The sequence below is a fragment of the Amphiura filiformis genome, chromosome 17 (genome assembly GCF_039555335.1).
Source record: "Amphiura filiformis chromosome 17, Afil_fr2py, whole genome shotgun sequence".
Lineage (NCBI taxonomy): Eukaryota > Metazoa > Echinodermata > Ophiuroidea > Amphilepidida > Amphiuridae > Amphiura > Amphiura filiformis.
The window spans coordinates 21,630,710-21,651,256 of record NC_092644.1 but is presented as its reverse complement, the minus strand read 5'-3'; the positions used below and the strand labels follow the sequence as shown (position 1 = coordinate 21,651,256).

Sequence of the window (20,547 nt, the reverse complement as noted above, 5' to 3'; positions counted from 1 at the left end):
TGAAAATATACAATCCTGAAACTTAAAAAAAACTTGACAACATGACATAAGGTACTTGTTTAAGCTTATTGTTTATTTAGTGGCACAGTTTGGCAAAATATTATGTACAGAAATGATTTGATCATCACTTTCAGGTTGTAACAGTGAGAATATTTTGACTAATGATTCCACTGATTTCATATTGGCAGGTACCTGTACATTTGAGACTACCTATCCTAATGGCACCTGTGGATGGACTGATGTAAGCAGTGGTTCCTTCAAGTGGGATAAAGGATCAGGATCACAAGGAGAGTCAAACACAGGACCATCAAAGGATCACACCTATGGCGATGCACTAGGTAAGTCTTTGGGCTTGCATTCATTGATTGAGTGTCCAGGTATTTAACCCCATGAGAACTACCTGCCAATTGGCCAAACAAAAGTTTTCATTATCTATTTGACCAATCAGCAACATTGTTAGAATAATTTCACCATGCAAATAAATTGGGGTGAATTATTTGCAAAGCTCCATTCTGATTGGTGATTTAAGTGAAGATATCATGTAATTGACCAATCAGAGGCAATGTTAGATTGGCAGGTAGCTCAGAGGGTTAAGATATCTAAACAGGTGAGCAGTGACATAGACAACCTTTATTGTTCCACCATAGTTGGCAATTGTAATACTAAACATAGTTGAAGCTGCCAACTCAACAATATTTTGATGACAATCCAGAAGTATTCTTACCTGTACAATTTTTTCCGGGATTGAATTTTCAAAATTAAAACATGGCAAAATTAAGCAGCAACTTTTCTGTAGTGTAACAACATGTAGTGTAACAACATTACAGAAGGAAACTTCAAGTAATGGGCTATTCTAGAAATTAATGGCACCCCCTAAAGAAGACGTGTAAGTTTGTACCATAAATTTTTGGGAATTCCCAGACCAAATTTTTTTCCAAAAAAAATGGGATTATTGACAATAAAATGTTTAAAAAATTGTGAATTCCCAGTGTCCCTAAAGAAGACATGCACATTTTTGTTGGGAATTCCCATGTCTTCTTTAGGGTTGTGAAAATAATGACAATTTTTTTGGTGAATTCATAGAGCAAAAAATGGTGAAAAAGTTTTGGTCTTCTTTAAGGAAATGGGTGCCTTTAATTTCTGGAATAGTCCAATGAGAGCATGCCTTGATAATGATCGACAGTTATGAATTACATTGTTTTCTATTTCCAGATCATTATATATATGTCAATACCAGTTACAAGTAATGTGAGCCATATGCCTTGATATGATAATTGTTATGCACTACTTTGTTCTCTATTTCCAGGTCATTATATGTAAGTCAATGCCAGTTACAAGTAATGTGAGCCATATGCCTTGATATGACATTTACTGCTCACTACTTTGTTCTCTATTTCCAGGACATTACATGTATGTCGACGCCAGTTCAGGTTCTGCCTATTCCAAGGCTACTATGAAAACACCATGGATAAGGGAAGCTAGTTCTACTTGTATGTTCAACTTCTGGGTTCACATGCATGGACAAGGTAAAATTTCATTGCAGTAAGCTACCACTTCTGACTTAAACATTTAAGCAGAGGTATTCATAAATATAGTTTGATCAGATCGATACAGGCGGGAAATGTTAGTCGTTTACTACTACTATGCCGAAAAGTAGACCCACGTTAAGAGTGCTATTAGTTGACCTATCTGGTCATTATTTTGTGTGTTAAAGAAAGTAGACAAAGTATAGGACTTGATGATGCTTGATGACTTGTGATGCTTCTGGCGAGATGTCACAAGAAAATTCTCAAAATATTTTGATATCAATCCGCGATTTTATTAGGCCCGCCGATTACGAGCTGATCAAAGTATAGTGCTGATGGTGGAATGCTGGACTGAAGATCCAGAGGTCATTGGTTAAAATCCATCCAAATTTCATTTATACACTTTTCTAATTTGTAATTTTTGCCTTGTCAGGTTTCCTGTGTATTATGTTTACTTAAAGCCACAGTGACTTAGAGCTGTGTCTTTTGATTAGAAAAGATACAGATCTTTCAACTAATATACATTAATCATGGAACAGTTAGGCCTATATATCTGCAGCTTTGCATGCTGCAACATATGGGTGTACGGCACAGCTGGAACCTTTGTAGAACTGGTCAATTGCACTCTAGCAATAACATTATCGAGTGGGTTGCATCTTATGCTGTGTATGCTTCATTTACGCAACAGGTGTGTTCCATGATGGCCACAAATTGTTTGCAAGACATGTAATAAGGCTCATCTGTCTTAATGCTATATAGCTTATAAGTTAGATCCCAGGAACACCATCCAGAAGCTACCATGTTTCTACTTCAGTTCAATTTTTCATTCTCCCTTCCGATTCTGTTATAGAAATTTGGTACATAGAAATGAATAATTGATTAGTATTAATTAACATTATTGTTGTGTAAGATTTATTTCATCACAACCAAGCACAGGTAGATAGTTTAATTAAAAATCCATTTTTGTGTAATAAATCAACTGATTTGCTCAACACTTGACAGATATTGGTGGTTTAGGGGTATATCTGATGGTGGAGAACAGTGGTACAAGAACATTGCTGATATATATCTTGATGGTGAATTGGGAGATATGTGGCATCTGGTTCCCATCGGTTTAGGCAGAGTCACATCAACTTACAAGGTAGGTCTTGTTTTCCTTGTTTGAATTGATCTGTTTCACATTTAATTCACAAAAAATAAGTTTATTTTTTGATAATGACTTGAAGATATAGATATTGCTAATTTTGCTTTTAGTGTTCCACACATGTGACTAATGACCTTGAAGACTTACTCACTTTTTTTTAAAAATCAAGGTTTGCAATAAAATGTTATTCTCATCTGAAAGATCAACATGCATGGAGTCAGGTTATTCTACTGACGACATTTGTAGTATGGACATATCTATTTACTTACAATATTTACACATCTTATATAAAATCTGGTGATTGGGTGGGTTTATTATTATTTCAGCATTCTACAGATATTGGTTTTCAACATTTGGAATATATTGAAAAAAATGCAAACTATGAAAAATCTAGTTTTTAACAGTTGGTGTGCTACCATTTTACAATTTAAAGATTTATGAATAATAATTTAACAAATAAATCTCACTTTCATTTTCTAGAATATAGGCCTAGTGAAGCTATTTTTTATTTATCTTCTGCGTATTTCAGATTGTAATGGAAGCGCAACGTTCTTTTGATGTTTTGGGTGATATCGCTATTGATGATGTATTCTTCTCCTCATGTGCATTGCCTCGTAAGTAATATTTACCAAACATTGCTTTGACAAATTTGTCTCAAAATTGTGGAATTTTTTGTCAACATCCAGTCAACATTGAACCCCTGAATAGCCAGACATGGTTTAGGGAACAGAGTCCCTGCAGAAAAGTATAATGTTAGAAAACTTGGACTTTATCATGATCGTCTCTTTCCATAGGTGCATAAATGGGCACCAGCATATGAAGATAAAACAGACTTCTTGTATGGGATCCGACCATAGCCATAGCAACCCCCCTAACAAGTAATAGTAAAGAGTAGGCCAAAATGCCAAGGAAAATGTGTTGTGTGAGCTCTGGCATGAAATTTATTTATCTACATTTTTGTCTCACTTAAAGACAGTATCAGTGATTCACTTAATCAGAAAGTAAAAAAAGAATGAAAAATTAGATATTTTGCATTTTTGTAAAGAGTATATGTGTGATAACATAACCTGCAAGTGATATGGCCAAAACCAACCTAATAAGGGTAAAATGTCACATTTTAGTCACTGTTTGGAGGAGTCTGTCTGCACAGACACTTGTAGCTAAAGTTGTTTTCTTTAAACTTCCGTGGTCGTGCCTGTGCTTATCGCGTACACGAGCGTAAACACAAAAGCAATAAACAATCACGCTGATTGGCTGATCAATGCACTTGACAACAAGCCGGCTGACCCATTGGTCTTCGGCGCGGCGCGTAGTAGGCGACCTTGTCACTTCTACGTGATCGCAATTCACCAGCGCGTACCCGGACCACGGAAGTTTAAAGAAAACAACTTTACATGCAATTGAATGGCGCTTCATATTGATTAACACAGACATTTTCTTACTTTTTGCCAATTCTTTTCATATTAAAAACACTATATAATATTTTTGACTTATCCTTCACCTTGAAACCAGTCCAGAGTAATCCAACATTTTTATTGCTTTGTGTGTATCACTGATATTGCCTTTAAAGAACGTGCTTGCCTAAGTTGAACAAACTGATTAGTTTTTGTCCATTTGTGCTTTTTCTTTCTTTCTTTCACAGCTACCCAAGTATTCCCATGTCCAGCTGGCCAATGGAAATGTGCACGTGGAGCTTGTATCGATGAGAAGAGACGCTGTGATCTGACAGATGATTGCGGAGATAATTCAGATGAAAGTGAAACTGATTGTGGTAAGTTGAATCTGAACATGATAAAGATGCTTGTTGCTTGGTGAATGTCTTAACAGATTAAATATGTTGACAAAGAATTAAGCCAATTAAAATAAAATATGCCATCAGATTGTTTAAACTTTCACTTCAAGCAATAAACTGTGAAAACTTTTAAGGGATCTAAAATGAGCGTTTATTGCGTTTCGACAGTATTTTTTGTGGGACATGAGAGCACCTCAGACCTATCGAATTGCATTCTGAATACAAAGCATGTCTTTCTGATATCAAATAATTTTCATTTTTTGAAATTCACGATATAATACAAATTTTATGACAAATTATTAAAATTTGATATTTTTCAAATTTTTGATATATAACAGTTCTCGAAGTAAATTATATAAATCTAATGATATATTCTTAAAGTGTATGTAGCAGGGAGGAAAAGCCGACGGTCAATTGAAAATTTTGACCTTTCATATTGAAGATATAGATTTTTTCCCAAAAAGACCTAAATTTTTCTGGTGTTTTGGGAAAAAAAATCCATATCTTCAATACGAAAGGTCAAAATTTTCAATTGATCGTCGGCACCCACCTACATACATCGTTAAGTATAAATCATCAGATTTATAAAGTTTACTTTAGTACTGTTAAATATCAAAAATATCAATTTTAATGATTTGCCATAAAATGTGTATTAAATTGCGAATTTCAAAAACCATTCTTCGTATTCAGAATGCAACTCGATATGTCTGATGTGCTCTAATGTCCCAAAATAAATACTGTCCAAACGTTCATACCCCAGCCCTTAAGCAATGAATTATTCCAGCACACTGTTGTTCTGCAAAATTTGAGTCCTTAACATGAAGTTGTAAATAGTACCACTCAGTGCCATTAAAAAAAAATTAGGCAATGTGAAAACAAAATGCGAAAATGAATACCAATGAACTAATGAAATAATGCAGTAACAATAACCTGACATTGTGACGTATGGTAATGTTACTAATTATTTTGGAATTAAATCTAATACTGGAACTTACTTTTTGCAACTATTGCTACGTTGTGTCTGGAACCACCAGACTTCATCAGGCAACTGACCCGTTGGACTGGACTCCGCTTTAACTTATCTCATGCATGGGACCGGGCCATCGGGTCGATACCTAGCCGTCTATCACATGACCAGTCCAATGGGTCAGTTGCCTGATGAAGTCTGGTGGTTCCAGATGCAACGTCGCAATAGTTGCAAAAAGTAAGTTCCAGTATTAGATTTAATTCCAAAACTCTGTATGAAAACTACTGGATGACTAAGAACATTCACTCATTTGTTACTAATTATTATGCTTGCTTTGTTTTGTTTTTCAGCTGCCTTCAACACTTGTGACTTTGAATTTGGTATTTGTAATTGGGAACAGCTTCTCAATGATGAGTTAGACTGGAATCTCCTTAAAGGTATAACACCTACAGACTGGACAGGCCCAACAAGAGATCACACTACTGGACTTTCATCTGGTAAGCAAGGCTGGTATTCACATTGAAAAGGATTCAACTTATCTTTGAGTATAATGGGAGGTATATTAATGGGTTTGAAACATCTATTTCCAGTGCTCTATGACGTCAGATGGCCTGAAACAGTTTAGCTCACATAGAAAATGACTAGCAAAGGTGTTAAAACATTTTTCGTTTGTTTGTTGTATTTTTAAAATTGATTTTAAAAACAGAAAAGGATCCTATAGTAAGATCAAATCCAGATTTGTTTGATCACTTCAAAATAACATAATATTGACACTGATAATTGTGGATTTGTCTCCATCAGGCACGTACCTGTATCTGGAGAGTTCATCACCACGGTTACAAGGGGATAGAGCAAGATTGGGCAGTTTCATCATAGATGCCACCCAGACTGGAGAATGTACGGTAAGAATTGAAGCAAATGTTTTGGGTCAGGTACACACACAAGCCCACCATACCTACACTGACAGACTCAAACACATGACAAACAGAGCACATATATTACAGGTTTACTTATTACTACCTTAGATTATGGTCCATATGCATAAAACAGGTGAGACCAGATCTAAAGGAATGGAAAAGATCCCTCCCTAAGTCTAACCTCGATAGTTAGACCAGGTCTAAAGTTAGGCCAGGTCTAACTTGTTTTGTGCACACAGACCTCTATGTTTATCTTGATGTAAACAGTCCAATTGACAAAATGTGTCACATGTCTAATGGATATAGGATTAACCTTGTACTTATCAAGGATTCATGGACATCCTTGGTTTAGTGTGTGTCCATGGTTGTGAATAAATTATTATACCTATATTGAAAAATGTTCAGTGCAGTTGCTCTGTGACATGTCAAGCACATCGCTTAACAAGGAATATCAGCCAATGAACCAAAATCTACCATCAAGCATGCCAGATGTTTAGCTTCATGGCCATCAATTGTTTATGGCTTCCTATGTACCAAGTGTAGACCCCTTCCAAGTAGACATTGGTTTTATGGCAAATTACATGCTCTTTTGCATCCTAACTGATTGCAGCAACTGTGGACTTTAACATGTGTATCCCATTTGGGTGTTAAAAACTCTATTTCAAGGTCCACATTTGCATATCTTTACAAACACCCACCCACACAGACACCCTCAACTGGGGACACTTATTGTCTAACCAGAGACAACCAGAGACAACCAGTCAACCACACCCCCACACACAAACACCCCCCACCCCACACACATACATATATTTTTAATACTTAGTTTTCTCAAACCCTTTTCAATCCATCAGATTCGTTTCTACTACCACATGTTTGGTCCTAACATCGGTACTCTCAGCGTCCATACCAGAGACAGTATCAACGGTCCCTTACAAACAGTATGGTCAAAGAGTGGTAACATTGGTGACTTCTATGAAAGGGTAGAAGTAGCACTCTACTGGGCTCAACCATTCCAGGTAAGTTTTTGATTGATTGATTGATTGATTGATTTATCTATTTATTTATTTGCTCCATTCTGCCAAAGCTGGTCTAACACGGGCCCTGTAAAATACATAAAAGGAATATAATTATAGAGAATTACAAAGAATATAATTATACAATTTAAAACTCATAACCATTATTAAAAGATACATTCATTCATAAAAATATTATATAAAACACAACACATAGCCATATATCATAAGCCTGTAGAATATAAATGTCAAGAAAATACATTTGTACAGTTTGCAATAATTATTAAAACTAACATGCCATTATTAAATGAACATTGATCCTTAAAAAACATCATATAAAACACATAATAACTCAGTAACATATATTATTTCAAGATGTTATTTACATTATGCACTATTTAACTAAATATACATTTTTGTAATACCGTTTTAAAAGTTTGCACATTTATTGAGTTTCTAATAATAAAATTGTGTTCCATAATTTTACACCACTGTAACTGAACGATGATTTAAAATATTCTAGTATTAGCGGTTCTGATATCTGTAATCAATCCTAGGTTCCAGGATCATGCATAGGTAAACTGTGCATGTAAAGCCTGTGCAATAATACTCATAAATTGAGGTATAGCACATATATAGGAAGAAGGATGAAATGTTTCAATTTGTAATTCCATTGTCAATCAACTCAAACAATTTCTGCAAAGCAAAAGAGCAAACATTACAACCAAAATGAGAATTTTTAATGCTTATGTAGGGTCCGTTTTTCTGTACGACAGTGAATTATGGATACTGACAACAAAACTAGAACACAAAATAGATGTTTTTCAAAGAACTCTACTTAGACACTAACAATATCCATCACAAAATTAGACAAAAAGCCATCAAAAGAAGACGACTAAATTATACTGGGTAGGTCATCTATACTCCTAGACAAAATTCCAGCGCGTCAAGTCCTAGCTGAATTCCAACAAAAAATTAAACGCCCTGTCGGGCGACCCAAACCAACATGGGTGGTGCAAATCCAAAAAGAAGTAGATCAACAAACTCTGACACAGACTAAAGAGAGAATAGCCCGGAGAACAGTAGTAGCATGCGCACAATTTTCATTTACCAAATTCACTCAGGATCATAACACAAGAGGTACTTCCACCAATTCACTTGTTGTTCCTCAATTTAACAATAACTCTGGTAAGAGATTGTTTCAGGTGAGAGCAGCAAATTTGTGGAATAGTTCTGTTGATGTTGACACTCGCAATAATTATATTTCCTTGAGCCTAAGTGAATTTAAATCAAGAGCTCTCACAAACCCCACTGTTCATTGATTTTCACTTTTATATAATTTTTCATGATTCTTGTAATTTCTTTATAATGGTTTTGTATGTTTTCTTGTAATATTGTGTAATATTTAATTAAATTACACCCTGTATGTCACAGGGCCTCCAAGAATAACAGTGCCCTTACACTGAAGGAGCTACCCTGTATAAAGAAAGTTGAAATAAATAAATAAATAAAAATGGCAACATAGCCAGAAAGTATAGATGATGATGATAATGATTGCCAAACCTAAAGTGAGCTCAAAAAGAAACTTATAATTTTTCACAAGGTCATATCTTAAAGTCCTGTGCATCAAAATGAACCAAAATTACACACATGTTTTCTTCAATACTCTACTCTAAATACATGTCAGTAACCAATCAGTTATCCAACTGACACAACAGCAAAATGCACTGACATGGAACAGCTTCCTGGACCACATTCGCAGCCCAATAATTGGCACCCAGCAAAAGAAATCTGTGAGAATGAGTACAAGATCCTTGCACATGTGATAATTCCCAAAGAGTAAGTGGAATAGTGTGGAACAAGACCTGTTTCTTGAAGAAAGTGTGTGAAAAGAAAAAAGCAGCACCATTTTATCATCTGTGATAGGATCTTGTATGCATGCTCACAGATTTTTTTGTGCTGGGTGCCAAATATTGGGCTGTGAAAGTGGTCCAGGAAGCTGTTCAGTGTCAGTGCTTTTTGCTGTTGTGTCAGTTGGACAACTGCTTGGTTACTGACATGTGTTTTGAGTAGAGTATTAAAGTAATCCTGGGTGTAATTTTAGTTCATGTTAATTGACAAGATTTTAAGATATGACCTTGTGATTTACAAGTTGTAAAAAATTAGTGAAAAAAGTTTCTTTTTGAGATTAGTTTAGTTTCATAGTTATGTAAGGAGACATAACATAATTTACACATAGTCTCTCCACAGACAACTTCTCACATTTTTGATCTATTTTTTGCAGGTGATCATACAAGCTACTGTTGGTGATGGAATACGTGGTGACATCGCTATTGATGATGTCAGCTTTACTCCTCAATGTGTGGCTTCAGGCGCCACCTTGCCAGTTGTACCAACCGACACCCCTACACTGCCACCAACACAGGCACCCCCATGTGGTGGATTTTTGTGCAATAATGGAGAATGTTTGCCGGCGTCTGTGAGATGCGATGGAACTCCTGACTGTAGTGACACCAGTGATGAAATCAATTGTGGTAGGTTCAATGGGAAAAAACAAAAAAAGTGATTTATAGTGCGCTATGCAGATGTATAAACCCACAAGCCTTAGCACACTTTATAGGAATTCACAGACCACTGTGTGGCCTAAGACAAACCATATAAACCATCTAGCAACAATCAGGATTTTGCAGCTAAGAAGCACACCTTATTCATACCACAAACCATCACAACCAGGATCAGCTCCTGAGTTCTTTTACAGGTAACTGTGACAATTAAGCAGTTAGTTTTTCTTTTGTCAAAACCAGTTTCATATACCTCAATTATTCATGAGAATAAACAGTGAATGTGCCGAGGCTCGAACTTGCATCACCACACACCAATGCACAAGAGTGTAACACCTTAGCGATTGAGCTAACTTGACTGCAGTTACAAGATAGTATTGTTTGAGGTTGCAAGATAGTACTGTATTACTGTTAGGAAAGACTTCATGTATCAGTTCGGGGGCACTCGTAATTCACGGAAGTCTCTGATTTCAAAGATGGGTGAGTGATTTCACATACGAGGGTCTGTGATATCACATACGTTGAGCTTTGTTGACAGCTGGGCACTCGATGCAGCACATCAGAACAAAGCTGAATGTATTAGAATAAGCTTTCCTATGTTCAGCAAATATCTACCTGTGCAAAAATTATAACTATCTGTGCAAATTCTGACAAATGGTCCCAGAACACACTTAGATTGCAATGGCCAAAATCAAATGTTTTGAAGTAAAAAAATCCCAGGAGTACCAGATCCTGCGCTCTAATTCACGAATTGGATAGTAAAATTAGCAGGCACTCAACTCGGGCTAGCTACAACCCTGATAAGGCCTACTCACAAAATTATTCCCACTGCGCTGGCACGTTCACCAAAATTACTAATATTGTTTGCGATTGGGTTTTGAAACTGGGGAGTATGTGATTTATGAGACGTCTCTGAAATATGATACTGTTATGTGACATGACGCTTCAAGAGTATTTGATATCAGAGACGTCCGTGAATTATACAAACTGGTATGTGTGTGTGTGTCTTGTCTATATACTTTTGAATCAGAGATCCTTGATATGTGTGTGTGCATTTGTCCATCCGTGTGTACATGTTTGATTCACAGATGCATTATTAAGTCCCTACCAATGAACTAAACTGGATCAAGTGTTTGAATGCCCATAGAGAGAGGGAAAATACTGTGCATTTACGTAATACCCTTACGCACTGAGAATCGTAAAGATGTGATGCCTCATTGTAACTAAGATATAAATTGCACAAATGGGGCACGCTGTGTACTATACCTCGTGATTGTTTTGCAGCTTTTTGCTATGATTGTTTCAGTGCTTGTATACATGTAAAAATTGGAGCGCTTCTCATTGAGATAATGAGCTGAACACTGCACAAAGCTTTGTAATGTTTTTACTTTCAAAGACCCCAAAATGATCCAATTGCAGCCTAAAATAGCAGAGGTAAACTATTTTAGTTCCCATGCATAACAATTCTATATGGCTTGACATTCTTAAAAATTACAAAAAAGCTATACAAAGGCCTTACTTACATTCCCTTATAAATTCTTTGATCCTCCCAGGTTACTGTGACTTTGAGACAGATCAATGTGGTTGGACAATAGTAGATAGCGGCCTATACCAGTGGGCCAGAGAATCACCCAGCACAGTAGTCAGTCCACATGCACCAGATACAGATCATACCACCGGCACGGCCAATGGATACTACATGTTTGTTGATAGCACTGATGGTACCTTCATGACATCCGCCATATTGCAGAGTCCACAACTTGGCGATACTGGGTCAAAGTAAGAAGGAAGAGTTTAATAGATTATTATTGTAATATGTTCCGACCTAACCTGTCTAATTTTAACAATTGTAAAATTCAAGTTATTAATGTCTTATTTAATGTTTATTTTCAAATGCAAAAAGGCTCACCCTTCTTATGAAGTCATAGACTTTTTAGGGAACAAATTTTAGTTTTTGGTGTTTTGGGTATTTTTGCCACAATTTTATAATTCAGTTACATAACATTAATAAATATATCCATTTGTTTATATATTTGTTTCTGTGTGTATTTGTTTCTTTAGTAAGGAAGTCACATCAAATCTCATCACAATTAGCTGACAACAATAAAAGAAATCACACAAGGCGGCCTTTTGAGAAGCAACAGTATATGATGCATACAACTACGTATTCACTTAATTGGTCTTAGCAATATTACAAATTCTGATAGTGACTTCATAAGCAGAATGTGCATACATGTACTTCAATTATATTAACCCTAACACCCACAAATACCACAAAATACCACAATGAAAACCACTGTGAATGCATGAATCCCAGGGTCTGCGATTACACAATCACCCTAAGTGCTATATGCCCACCCTAAGTGCTATATACTGTGTGGCTTCCGGTTGGTGATTGTGTGCTTGGCATGCAGGGGTCGCAGGTTCAAATCCTGGGCGTGCCAAGCGACTTCTTTGTTTATCTCCTCTCCTTTTTTCGTTTCTTTTGTAACTTCCGATAACAAAAAGCAGGGTTGGGTGTTAGGGTTAATGTAGCTGACCATAGTTACATATTTTTGTCTGTGGTATGATGTGAATTAAGCATATTAAGCTATCCATTGACACATTTGCTTCAGATGTATGATGAGTTTCTGGTACCATATGACTGGTGAAGATGGTAAGATAGTTGTTACAGTGTACCTAAATGGGGTTCCTGACATCAGTCGCACTGTACAAGGTGACACCTTTGATAGCTGGAATAACACAGTGGTACCTATCGGACCTCGTATAGCTGGTACATATATGGTGAGTTTCAGAAGTTCTACATGCATGAGATTAAGTGAAATGTCCTATAGTGATTGCCAATATGCTTCTATACATCTGTAAATCATTGAACAGTCAAGCTCCTCAATACATTTCCAATCAGCTGACCCTATGTGTTCCAAGTCGTACTTTAAGATCTTCAAATAGATGAAAATTCATTCAGAATCACTGAAGTACTTAATTTTCTTTTGATTGAGACATGGGTCTGAATGTCAGGAAGTGAGATTGATATTCATACAAATTCATACAATATCTATAACCAAGACCCAGAGTTTGATGTAAAAGTCAGAAAAATGTAATAATGAAACCATTTTCAGCGACACATTCCCGTATATCAGTTTTTTTACTGTGAATCATCTACCCCTAGAGTCAAACCTGCACACCTCAATGTCATTGCTTCACAACACCACTATAGGGCATCTCAATCCGAGGAAGCTGAGCAAATCCTAAGCTCATCTAGAGCACAGCAAATAACTGCAAACAACACACTGCTCTATTATATGCCACAAGCATTAAACATGAAGCTTTAGATGTGAAGTATAATCAGTGACTATTTTTCTCCTCAGATTCGCTTGGAAGCTACTCCAGGCGGTGATTTCCAGAATCCATCGGAGCTGACAGACATCACTATAGATGATATTGCATTTGGAGATTGCGATAAATCATCAGGTAATAACAAGAAAAGTTGAAATGCATCTGTATTGGTAGAAATCATATTTTTTGGCATTTTAAAAACTATAATCATAGCACAAATCAATGTCACAAGAGACTTGAAACCAACAAGGATAAATAAGGATAGAGTGATCTGCCCGCAGAACTGATGAAACAGCGATGTACAAGCTTGAGTTCAACAAACTATGTTTGTCTTTGCTTGAAACCAACCCTAAAAGTGTGATCATATATACATTTTCTTGGTCTTTGATATGAAACAAAACAGAAGATGTTATCATGCAAGTAATCATGAACTAAAGCTAATTAATAAGGCCAATAGTACAAATCAGCAGGATTGTATAATTACATTTTGGAGTTAGCATTAACAGGGGTAGAATGAACAATTAGAAACCTTAGGCAGTCGTCACACTGTTGGAATAAGAATGATTTATATATAGTGTATGTATGAGACAATGGGTATAACATTTTACATTCTTTATATTACATTTTACTTTATGCTAAGTTCTCAAATGATTAATTTTTGATGATCAAATGATTCAAATTTTTCTCCCCATTATAGATATCAGTTGTGACTTTGAAGGATCAGGCAGTGGTTCTATCTGCGGATGGTCACAAGACCCCGGTGATGACTTTGACTGGACATTGGATCAGGCTGGTACTGGCAGTGCAGGTACTGGACCATCATTTGACCACACCACTGGAACAGCGGCAGGTAAGTTTAAACAAATTGGCCAGCAAAGTATGTGGTCACTAGAGATTGCAAGGTGCAGAGAGATTAACCTCAATTTGGTAAAATCTCAAATCATGCTTTAATGAGGGCTAAACATTTCACTCAAGAACTATGGTGCTTACTTAGCATTTGTCACCAAATAACTTCCAAAGCACAGTCATTTAGAGAATAAACAACATAATTTTTTTTTCTATCTTCTAACATGTGTTAGATGAGAGGCAAGTCCTATATTTTGAGTAGTGGATGCCAGCGCAGATAAAACACCATCACCATCACCATTGGTACCTATCTGTACCGTTCTAGGACCAAATTAAATGTTGTGCCTAATGAAGTTTTGACAAAAGGTTAATTGTGTAAAACACCTTCATCAAGCCAGAACCAGAATGACTGTGATCAATATTTAAAGTGGCCTATCTTCCTGTTTGCATGGCTGTACATTTGTTTACAACACTTAACTTTTACTAGTTTTACCACTTTCTTCTGATAAGCTTCATCACTTTTGACACCCCACAGGCTGGTATATGTACATAGAGACCTCATCCCCACGTATCAAAGGTGAAGTTGCTCGGTTTATGTCTGGACTAATGGCTCCTACTATGGGCAAGAACTACTGCTTTGAATTCTGGTATCATATGTTTGGACCTGATATAGATGCTCTAAATGTCTATTTAAATAGTGGACCTCAACAGACATTGGTAAGTGAAGAGTTTGCAATATTTTAGGTGCATACAATTTATTAAGGCGATAAATCTGGAAGGAAAATATTGTTATGAGCAGTGGCGTAGCGAAGGGAAGCAGCTGCCAAGGGAAGCAGTTGCCACAGCATTACTGCCTACATTGTATGTACAAAGCTACACATGTGTGCACTGATTTGACAGAGCAGGCGCTGTAAAAATCTTCATGTCAATCAAATAGTAATAGACTGACCCTTGTCACTTGTAACCATGAAACTCCTCACCCACACTAAAATGTTAACCATGATATGGTTAGGGATAAGGTTAGGATTTCAAAGCGATTTGAAGGTATTAGATATAACGTGAACATTTTAATCAACTTTTGCGCATGCAGCCAATAACGCTCGATCTGTCAGATCAGTGCACATGTGTGTAGCTGTGTATATTGGCTGCCAGTCATATTGTGGCAGCCAATATTGTGGCAGCTATTAAATCCCCCCGCACTTGGGTCCCCTTTAATTTTATATCCACCATCCCCCAAGTATAAGAGATACTAAAATAAAATTTTGATTTGATACCAAAAACTATCATGGGAAGAGTTTCTTACTCAGTTGAATGAGAGGAAAATATCTAATAATTAAAAATAACATTTTAATTTGTGTAAATATATGCTTAATGTAACTGTATCTCAGAATTAATAGATATATTTCAAGTTTGCCACACAAATCAGTAAACCAATGGGCTTTTGCCAAATCTGACTTTCAATTATTGAGCTAACCTATGAAATTCAAAATTTTAAAGCAATTCAAAGTGTGTAACATCAAATGTACTTATTTTCAGATCTACCACAAATTTGGTACTCAAGCCAATGAGTGGCGGTTAGCACGTCAAACCTTCTCCAGTGACCTCACCTATGAGATTATATTTGAAGGCATCATGGGTAACTCATGGGGAGGTGATATAGCCATTGATGATGTAGCATTGAGCGAAGGAACTTGTCCTGCCTCAAGTAAGTATTGTGAATTGTCCAATTTTGTCTGCTGTATGATTCAATGATTTTAAGATTAATGTTATGTACCTTATTTTGTATGTTTGAAGTAAATGGAAGTGTTCCTTTTGAATACAATGAAGCATTGTTAAACCTATGGAATATTAGAAGCAGAAATTAACACTGCAATGAATTTATCACATAACAGGTGTCCCATTTCAGGAAGACTTACAATTGATCTTATTTTATAAGGGATTGTGTGTGGTAGATCAATGGTAAGATTGATTGTAAAGCTTTATGAAACCTGGCCCATGATAGCTTTTATAGGCCTTTTGTGCCAGTAGCCTGATGTTGATAGCTCTGATACATTTTTTAGGAAGTTGCTGGTAAACATCCTGTTATAAAGGGCTATTCCTGTTGAAATCCATACACCCCCTATGGAAGACATGACCTTAATCTCCCACACAGGGAGTGTAGATTTCAGGATTATGTGCTCTCCTAGTTAGTGGCATGATAGATTTCTACCAAATTATATAAATGACTGTTGATGGAAAGAAAACAAATCAGCCTGTGTCAAAATTTCCGAGTCTTGGATCCTCGTCTTTTTATCCCACTACACTTACTTTCAACTATTAAATCTAGGATTTGCACCGGGAACCTTGGGTATACTAGACACTTAATATGTGAGAATTGTTTTGTTTTCAGATGAATGTGAGTTCACCTTGGATTTCTGTGGTTGGATGAATGATGATACAGATACAGAAGGATTTGATTGGCAGTTAGGTAATAATGGTGACCCAGCACAAGGAACAGGCCCTAAGGTAGATCACACATGGGGAACAAGCAGTGGTAAGTCGAATGGAATGAAATAAGATATTACAAACTATTCTTTTCTGAATCCTTGTGCCCAAAGGAAGAATTCGAAACATATTTCATCAATATTATAGCACTGTGACTTATTGACTTCTGTATTAAAAAGGTCGCATGCCTTTTTTCCTCGGCCGTAAATCCTTGTGCCCAACAAAGGAATAATTCGAAACATATTTCATCAACATTGAAGCAATGCAAATTTTTAAGCCCCTTTACAAAAGAGATCACATGACTTTTTTCCTCATTCATAGTGCACAAACAAACCATAGGAAATATGCAAGCTATACATTTTTTACATGTGTTATCACAAGCAGAATACAATATATAAAATAGCTTATGAGGAATGCAAGTTTTACCCCTGTATAAATATGGAGGGCATGGTTGCTTCCCTTGGTAAAGTACAGTATGGGACATATCTGAAGTGGATTCATTTATACTGGGTACCTCTCTCCCCCGGGACACAAAGCGTGTGATTTCCTGAAATTAGAAGCTTAACAGCTGTACTAATTATGTTAGGTTACTCTTTGTTAGATTACTTAACATTAAGTTATGTTCTGCACATCAGTAGTGAATGGGGGCACTCGACCCCCTCAAATCTGCAAAATCATTCAAAATCAGCATATTTCCAGCCTATTGTAGCCTCTCTCCCCACCTGATAATTTTTCAAATCCTGTGATTAAGATACATTTTGTTCCATTGACTTTTGCCTCCATTTATAGGTTCCTTTGCGTATGTGGGTGCTGTGTACCCACGTCTCAATGGTGATGAAGCAAGATTAAAGACTCCCCTCTACGATCCGGGACCAGATCGCTGTCTAGTTTTCTGGTACTTCATGTATGGCGATGATGTAGGATCACTCATTGTCTACAAGCAAGATGAAGAGGATATGTTTGTGTCACCTAGTTGGAGTCGAACAGGAAACCAGGATGATTTGTGGAGATCTGGAAAAGTGACTATATCACCAACTTATGGCAAGAGATTTAGTGTAAGTTCTAAAAGATAATGCTCGTCATAATTTAAAAAGAAATTCTTTCATCTCAAAAAAAGTAAGAAATTACAGAGTTTTCTTCTGAATATGTCTAATGGACGTATTATACTAAGCTGCTGCTACAAGTATGGTGGTTTTTTATTATAAATTATTGGCATCTGCATTTGGTCACTTTATGCTGAGATATCAACCAAGATATTCAGAAGTTGCTAACATCACCAGAACCAAATTTCTACCAGTTGAATTCAAATCAACTTGAGAGTGGCACAAATTACAGTCCCTAACAATGACTGATTTGCCACCTGCATTTTTGATCATAGTGATTTATTTCATGATCACTGTGACTGATATAGGTAAAATATCTACTTCTCGATCATGAGAGGATGTACCTTCTGCGTACTGTTGCATCAGTGGAAAAACATGATCGCACAACCTACATGACCGAACCTCGGCCTTGCCTAGCAACGACTAAAGTTTGTAGACTGTGATTGGTCAATTCTCAAAAGCTGTGTTCCGTAAGCTTGTGGTCATTATTATTCATCCAGTCACAGATCATAGCTTTGGTTGCAGCATTGGTGGTTGCAGTATTGATGGTTCCAGTGTTTATTTCAACTTCCTCTTTAGGTACAACATTTGATCCTATACTACTTGGTCCTATAACGCTATTGATGCCCTGATAGGTATTGATGACTCTGTTTATCGTACTCTGAACATTTGCGCAGTGGTTTTGTTTTCAATTCAAATGAAAAAGTACAACACTATCCAATTGTTAATTATTATGCTTGATACAAATTATTACATCACGAGGGTACAGCCATATGGTATTAAACCACACCCATATATTGTTTGATTCATATCCATTCATTCATTGTTCAGGTTGTATTTGAGGCTGTCATTGGAATGGGTCAAGTAGGCAGCATGGCATTGGATGATGTTGAATTTCTAGATGGCGCTTGTCCAGTGGAAGGTTTCTGTGACTTTGAAACGGATATGTGTGGTTGGACAAACGACCATGCTAATGATGATTTTGATTGGTTGCGTGATACGGCTGGCACACCCAGTGGATACACAGGACCTTCATTTGATCATACTACAGGCACTTCACTTGGTAAGTTACTACTCCCCATTCCAGAAAAATACAGCACTAATTTTTTGGGATTACAAAAATATTATGAAGTTCATGAAGTGTTTCATTTGGCAGAAGTAGATAATATTTTTTTAATCTCAAAAAATTAGTTCTGTATCTTTCTGGAATGGGGAGTAAGTACTTGTTCCTCATCTAGTTGATTATGAAAGTAACATAATAAAGTGAAATTGTAGATGAAGATTACAGAAGCAGATATAACTTTTTACCAACCTAAAACAAATGTTGAATGAATTTGAATATTATTTAAGAGAATTTCTTGACAAACATAACATCTAAGCACCTCTAATTGAAGTCTTCAATTGATCCTAGAATGTAAACCTTAAGGTCCGTATGCACAAAAGATTTAGACCGGGTCTAAAGTTAAAATCCAATCTCAGGAATAAGGTCATTTTCCTTTACATTTGCTTAAGTTATTTTGTATTATTTTTGAACTTTTTTGCATTGAAATCTTTATAATTTGCTAGCTACTATTGGAAAAAATAAAAGTAAAGGACCATTCCTGATGGAACTAAATTTCGCTTAGACCCGGTCTAACTTTAGAACCGGTCTAACTCTTTTGTGCATACCGACCCAAATGTTGTGTATTTTTAAATGTTGATGTCCAAATGTTTAAAATGTGTCACTTCCATTCATACAGGTTACTATGTATATCTTGAGTCATCAAGCCCACAGGTAGAGGGTCATACCACATGGCTGGTTAGTGAGCATCTAGATCCTACTGGTGGTAAGTGGATTAAAAACATTTGTTTTAAAAGATTTAACAGAATGTATGTCAGTAGTTATCCAACCTGTCATCTTGTTAAAAAAGGTAAGTTGACAAAACTACTTTAATATCCAACCTTGTATACTCATTGGCTGAGCTAAACTTGGGAGCTCCACATTATAATGGTGACTCAACATCATCATCATCATCATTGTTTGACTGTGGATCAGATGACCATAAGATTCCTCCATGCACAGTGGTCTTTGGCAAGTGCATCTATCTGTTCTGTTTTAATCATGCCTTTGCCATACCCTAGCACATGTTGGATGTAAGTTTTGAATAGAAAGTGCATGGGTGTCCAGGTTTCCTTTTGCCATGAGGCTCTTCCTCATGCAGACAAAGAATGTGCCCAGTTGGTGATTCCTTAGGGGGCTGGCATTTTCTTTGGAAGGGGGGGGGTCACAAATATGTCAGTGACCGAGTCAATTTTATGACCCCCCTATCGCGGTCGAAAAATTTTATGACCCCCCTTCCAACTACACAGACTCAAGAAAAATTATTCATTGCGGAACTAAGGCGCTGAGCGCGTCAAAACTTAAAAGAAAAAAAAGTGTGTGGAGCGCGATAAAACATTTATTGTAAGTCTAAAGAAGGCGAAAAAAAAAAAAAAAAATTTTGCATAGATTGTATGCACATTTCGATTGCAAAGTTAAAGAATCTTGCGCATGCGCCTCCAAAATTTTGAGTCACCAGCCCTTAATAATTCTATAACCCCCCCTATTTTGGGTGTTAAAAAAATTATAACCCCCCCTATTTTTGGTCTGAAATTCTAACACCCCCCCCCAGTATTTTTGGGACCCCCCCACCTCCCGAAGAAAATGCCAGCCCCCTTACACAGTTGACAAGAGGCTCAGTGTCGGTCATATCATGTATGATGGCGTTTGAGACAGGATCTGTCTGTTTAGTGTTTAATATTAACAGGTAGAAAAGGCATTTATTATGTTTGCTATGTCTTGTGAAAGCACACAGGATTCATAGCCAAAGAGGAGA

General features: G+C 36.6%; 3 protein-coding genes across 3 annotated transcripts in view; all 3 read left to right on the top strand.

The window, feature by feature from the left end:
* Nucleotides 1-3,283, top strand: part of LOC140137059 (MAM and LDL-receptor class A domain-containing protein 2-like) — a 141,505-nt gene extending 138,222 nt beyond the window's left edge. Inside the window, exons 95-98 of the mRNA XM_072158718.1 lie at nt 189-338; nt 1,401-1,526; nt 2,529-2,667; nt 3,200-3,283. Of these exons, the coding sequence (XP_072014819.1) occupies nt 189-338; nt 1,401-1,526; nt 2,529-2,644 (392 nt within the window). The 3' untranslated portion in view covers nt 2,645-2,667; nt 3,200-3,283. The remainder of the gene's footprint in view (nt 1-188; nt 339-1,400; nt 1,527-2,528; nt 2,668-3,199) is intronic.
* LOC140137058 (MAM and LDL-receptor class A domain-containing protein 1-like) lies at nt 3,206-16,661 on the top strand. The gene is made up of 13 exons (XM_072158717.1): nt 3,206-3,284; nt 4,313-4,441; nt 5,780-5,926; nt 6,231-6,331; nt 7,201-7,365; nt 9,647-9,896; nt 11,477-11,702; nt 12,539-12,707; nt 13,292-13,394; nt 13,957-14,109; nt 14,641-14,822; nt 15,642-15,810; nt 16,495-16,661. Exons 1-13 carry the CDS (start codon nt 3,206-3,208, stop codon nt 16,659-16,661), a joined length of 2,040 nt encoding a protein of 679 aa, XP_072014818.1.
* A 722-nt stretch (nt 16,662-17,383) lies between these two features.
* The window catches only part of LOC140137057 (MAM and LDL-receptor class A domain-containing protein 2-like), a 103,342-nt gene continuing 100,178 nt past the window's right edge, over nt 17,384-20,547 (top strand). The window contains 3 exon segments of the mRNA XM_072158716.1: nt 17,384-17,644; nt 18,524-18,755; nt 19,432-19,518. Coding sequence (XP_072014817.1) covers nt 17,492-17,644; nt 18,524-18,755; nt 19,432-19,518 — 472 coding nt within the window. The 5' untranslated portion in view covers nt 17,384-17,491.

What these genes read in the sequence shown, in the direction of transcription:
- LOC140137058 (XM_072158717.1), top strand. Translation starts at nt 3,206, where the DNA reads ATGGAAGCGCAACGTTCTTTTGATGTTTTGGGTGATATCGCTATTGAT. An exon ending in CAGTGATGAAATCAATTGTG is followed by an intron (nt 9,897 to 11,476) that starts GTAGGTTCAATG and finishes TGATCCTCCCAG; the next exon opens with GTTACTGTGACTTTGAGACA. An exon ending in CTTGGCGATACTGGGTCAAA is followed by an intron (nt 11,703 to 12,538) that starts GTAAGAAGGAAG and finishes CATTTGCTTCAG; the next exon opens with ATGTATGATGAGTTTCTGGT.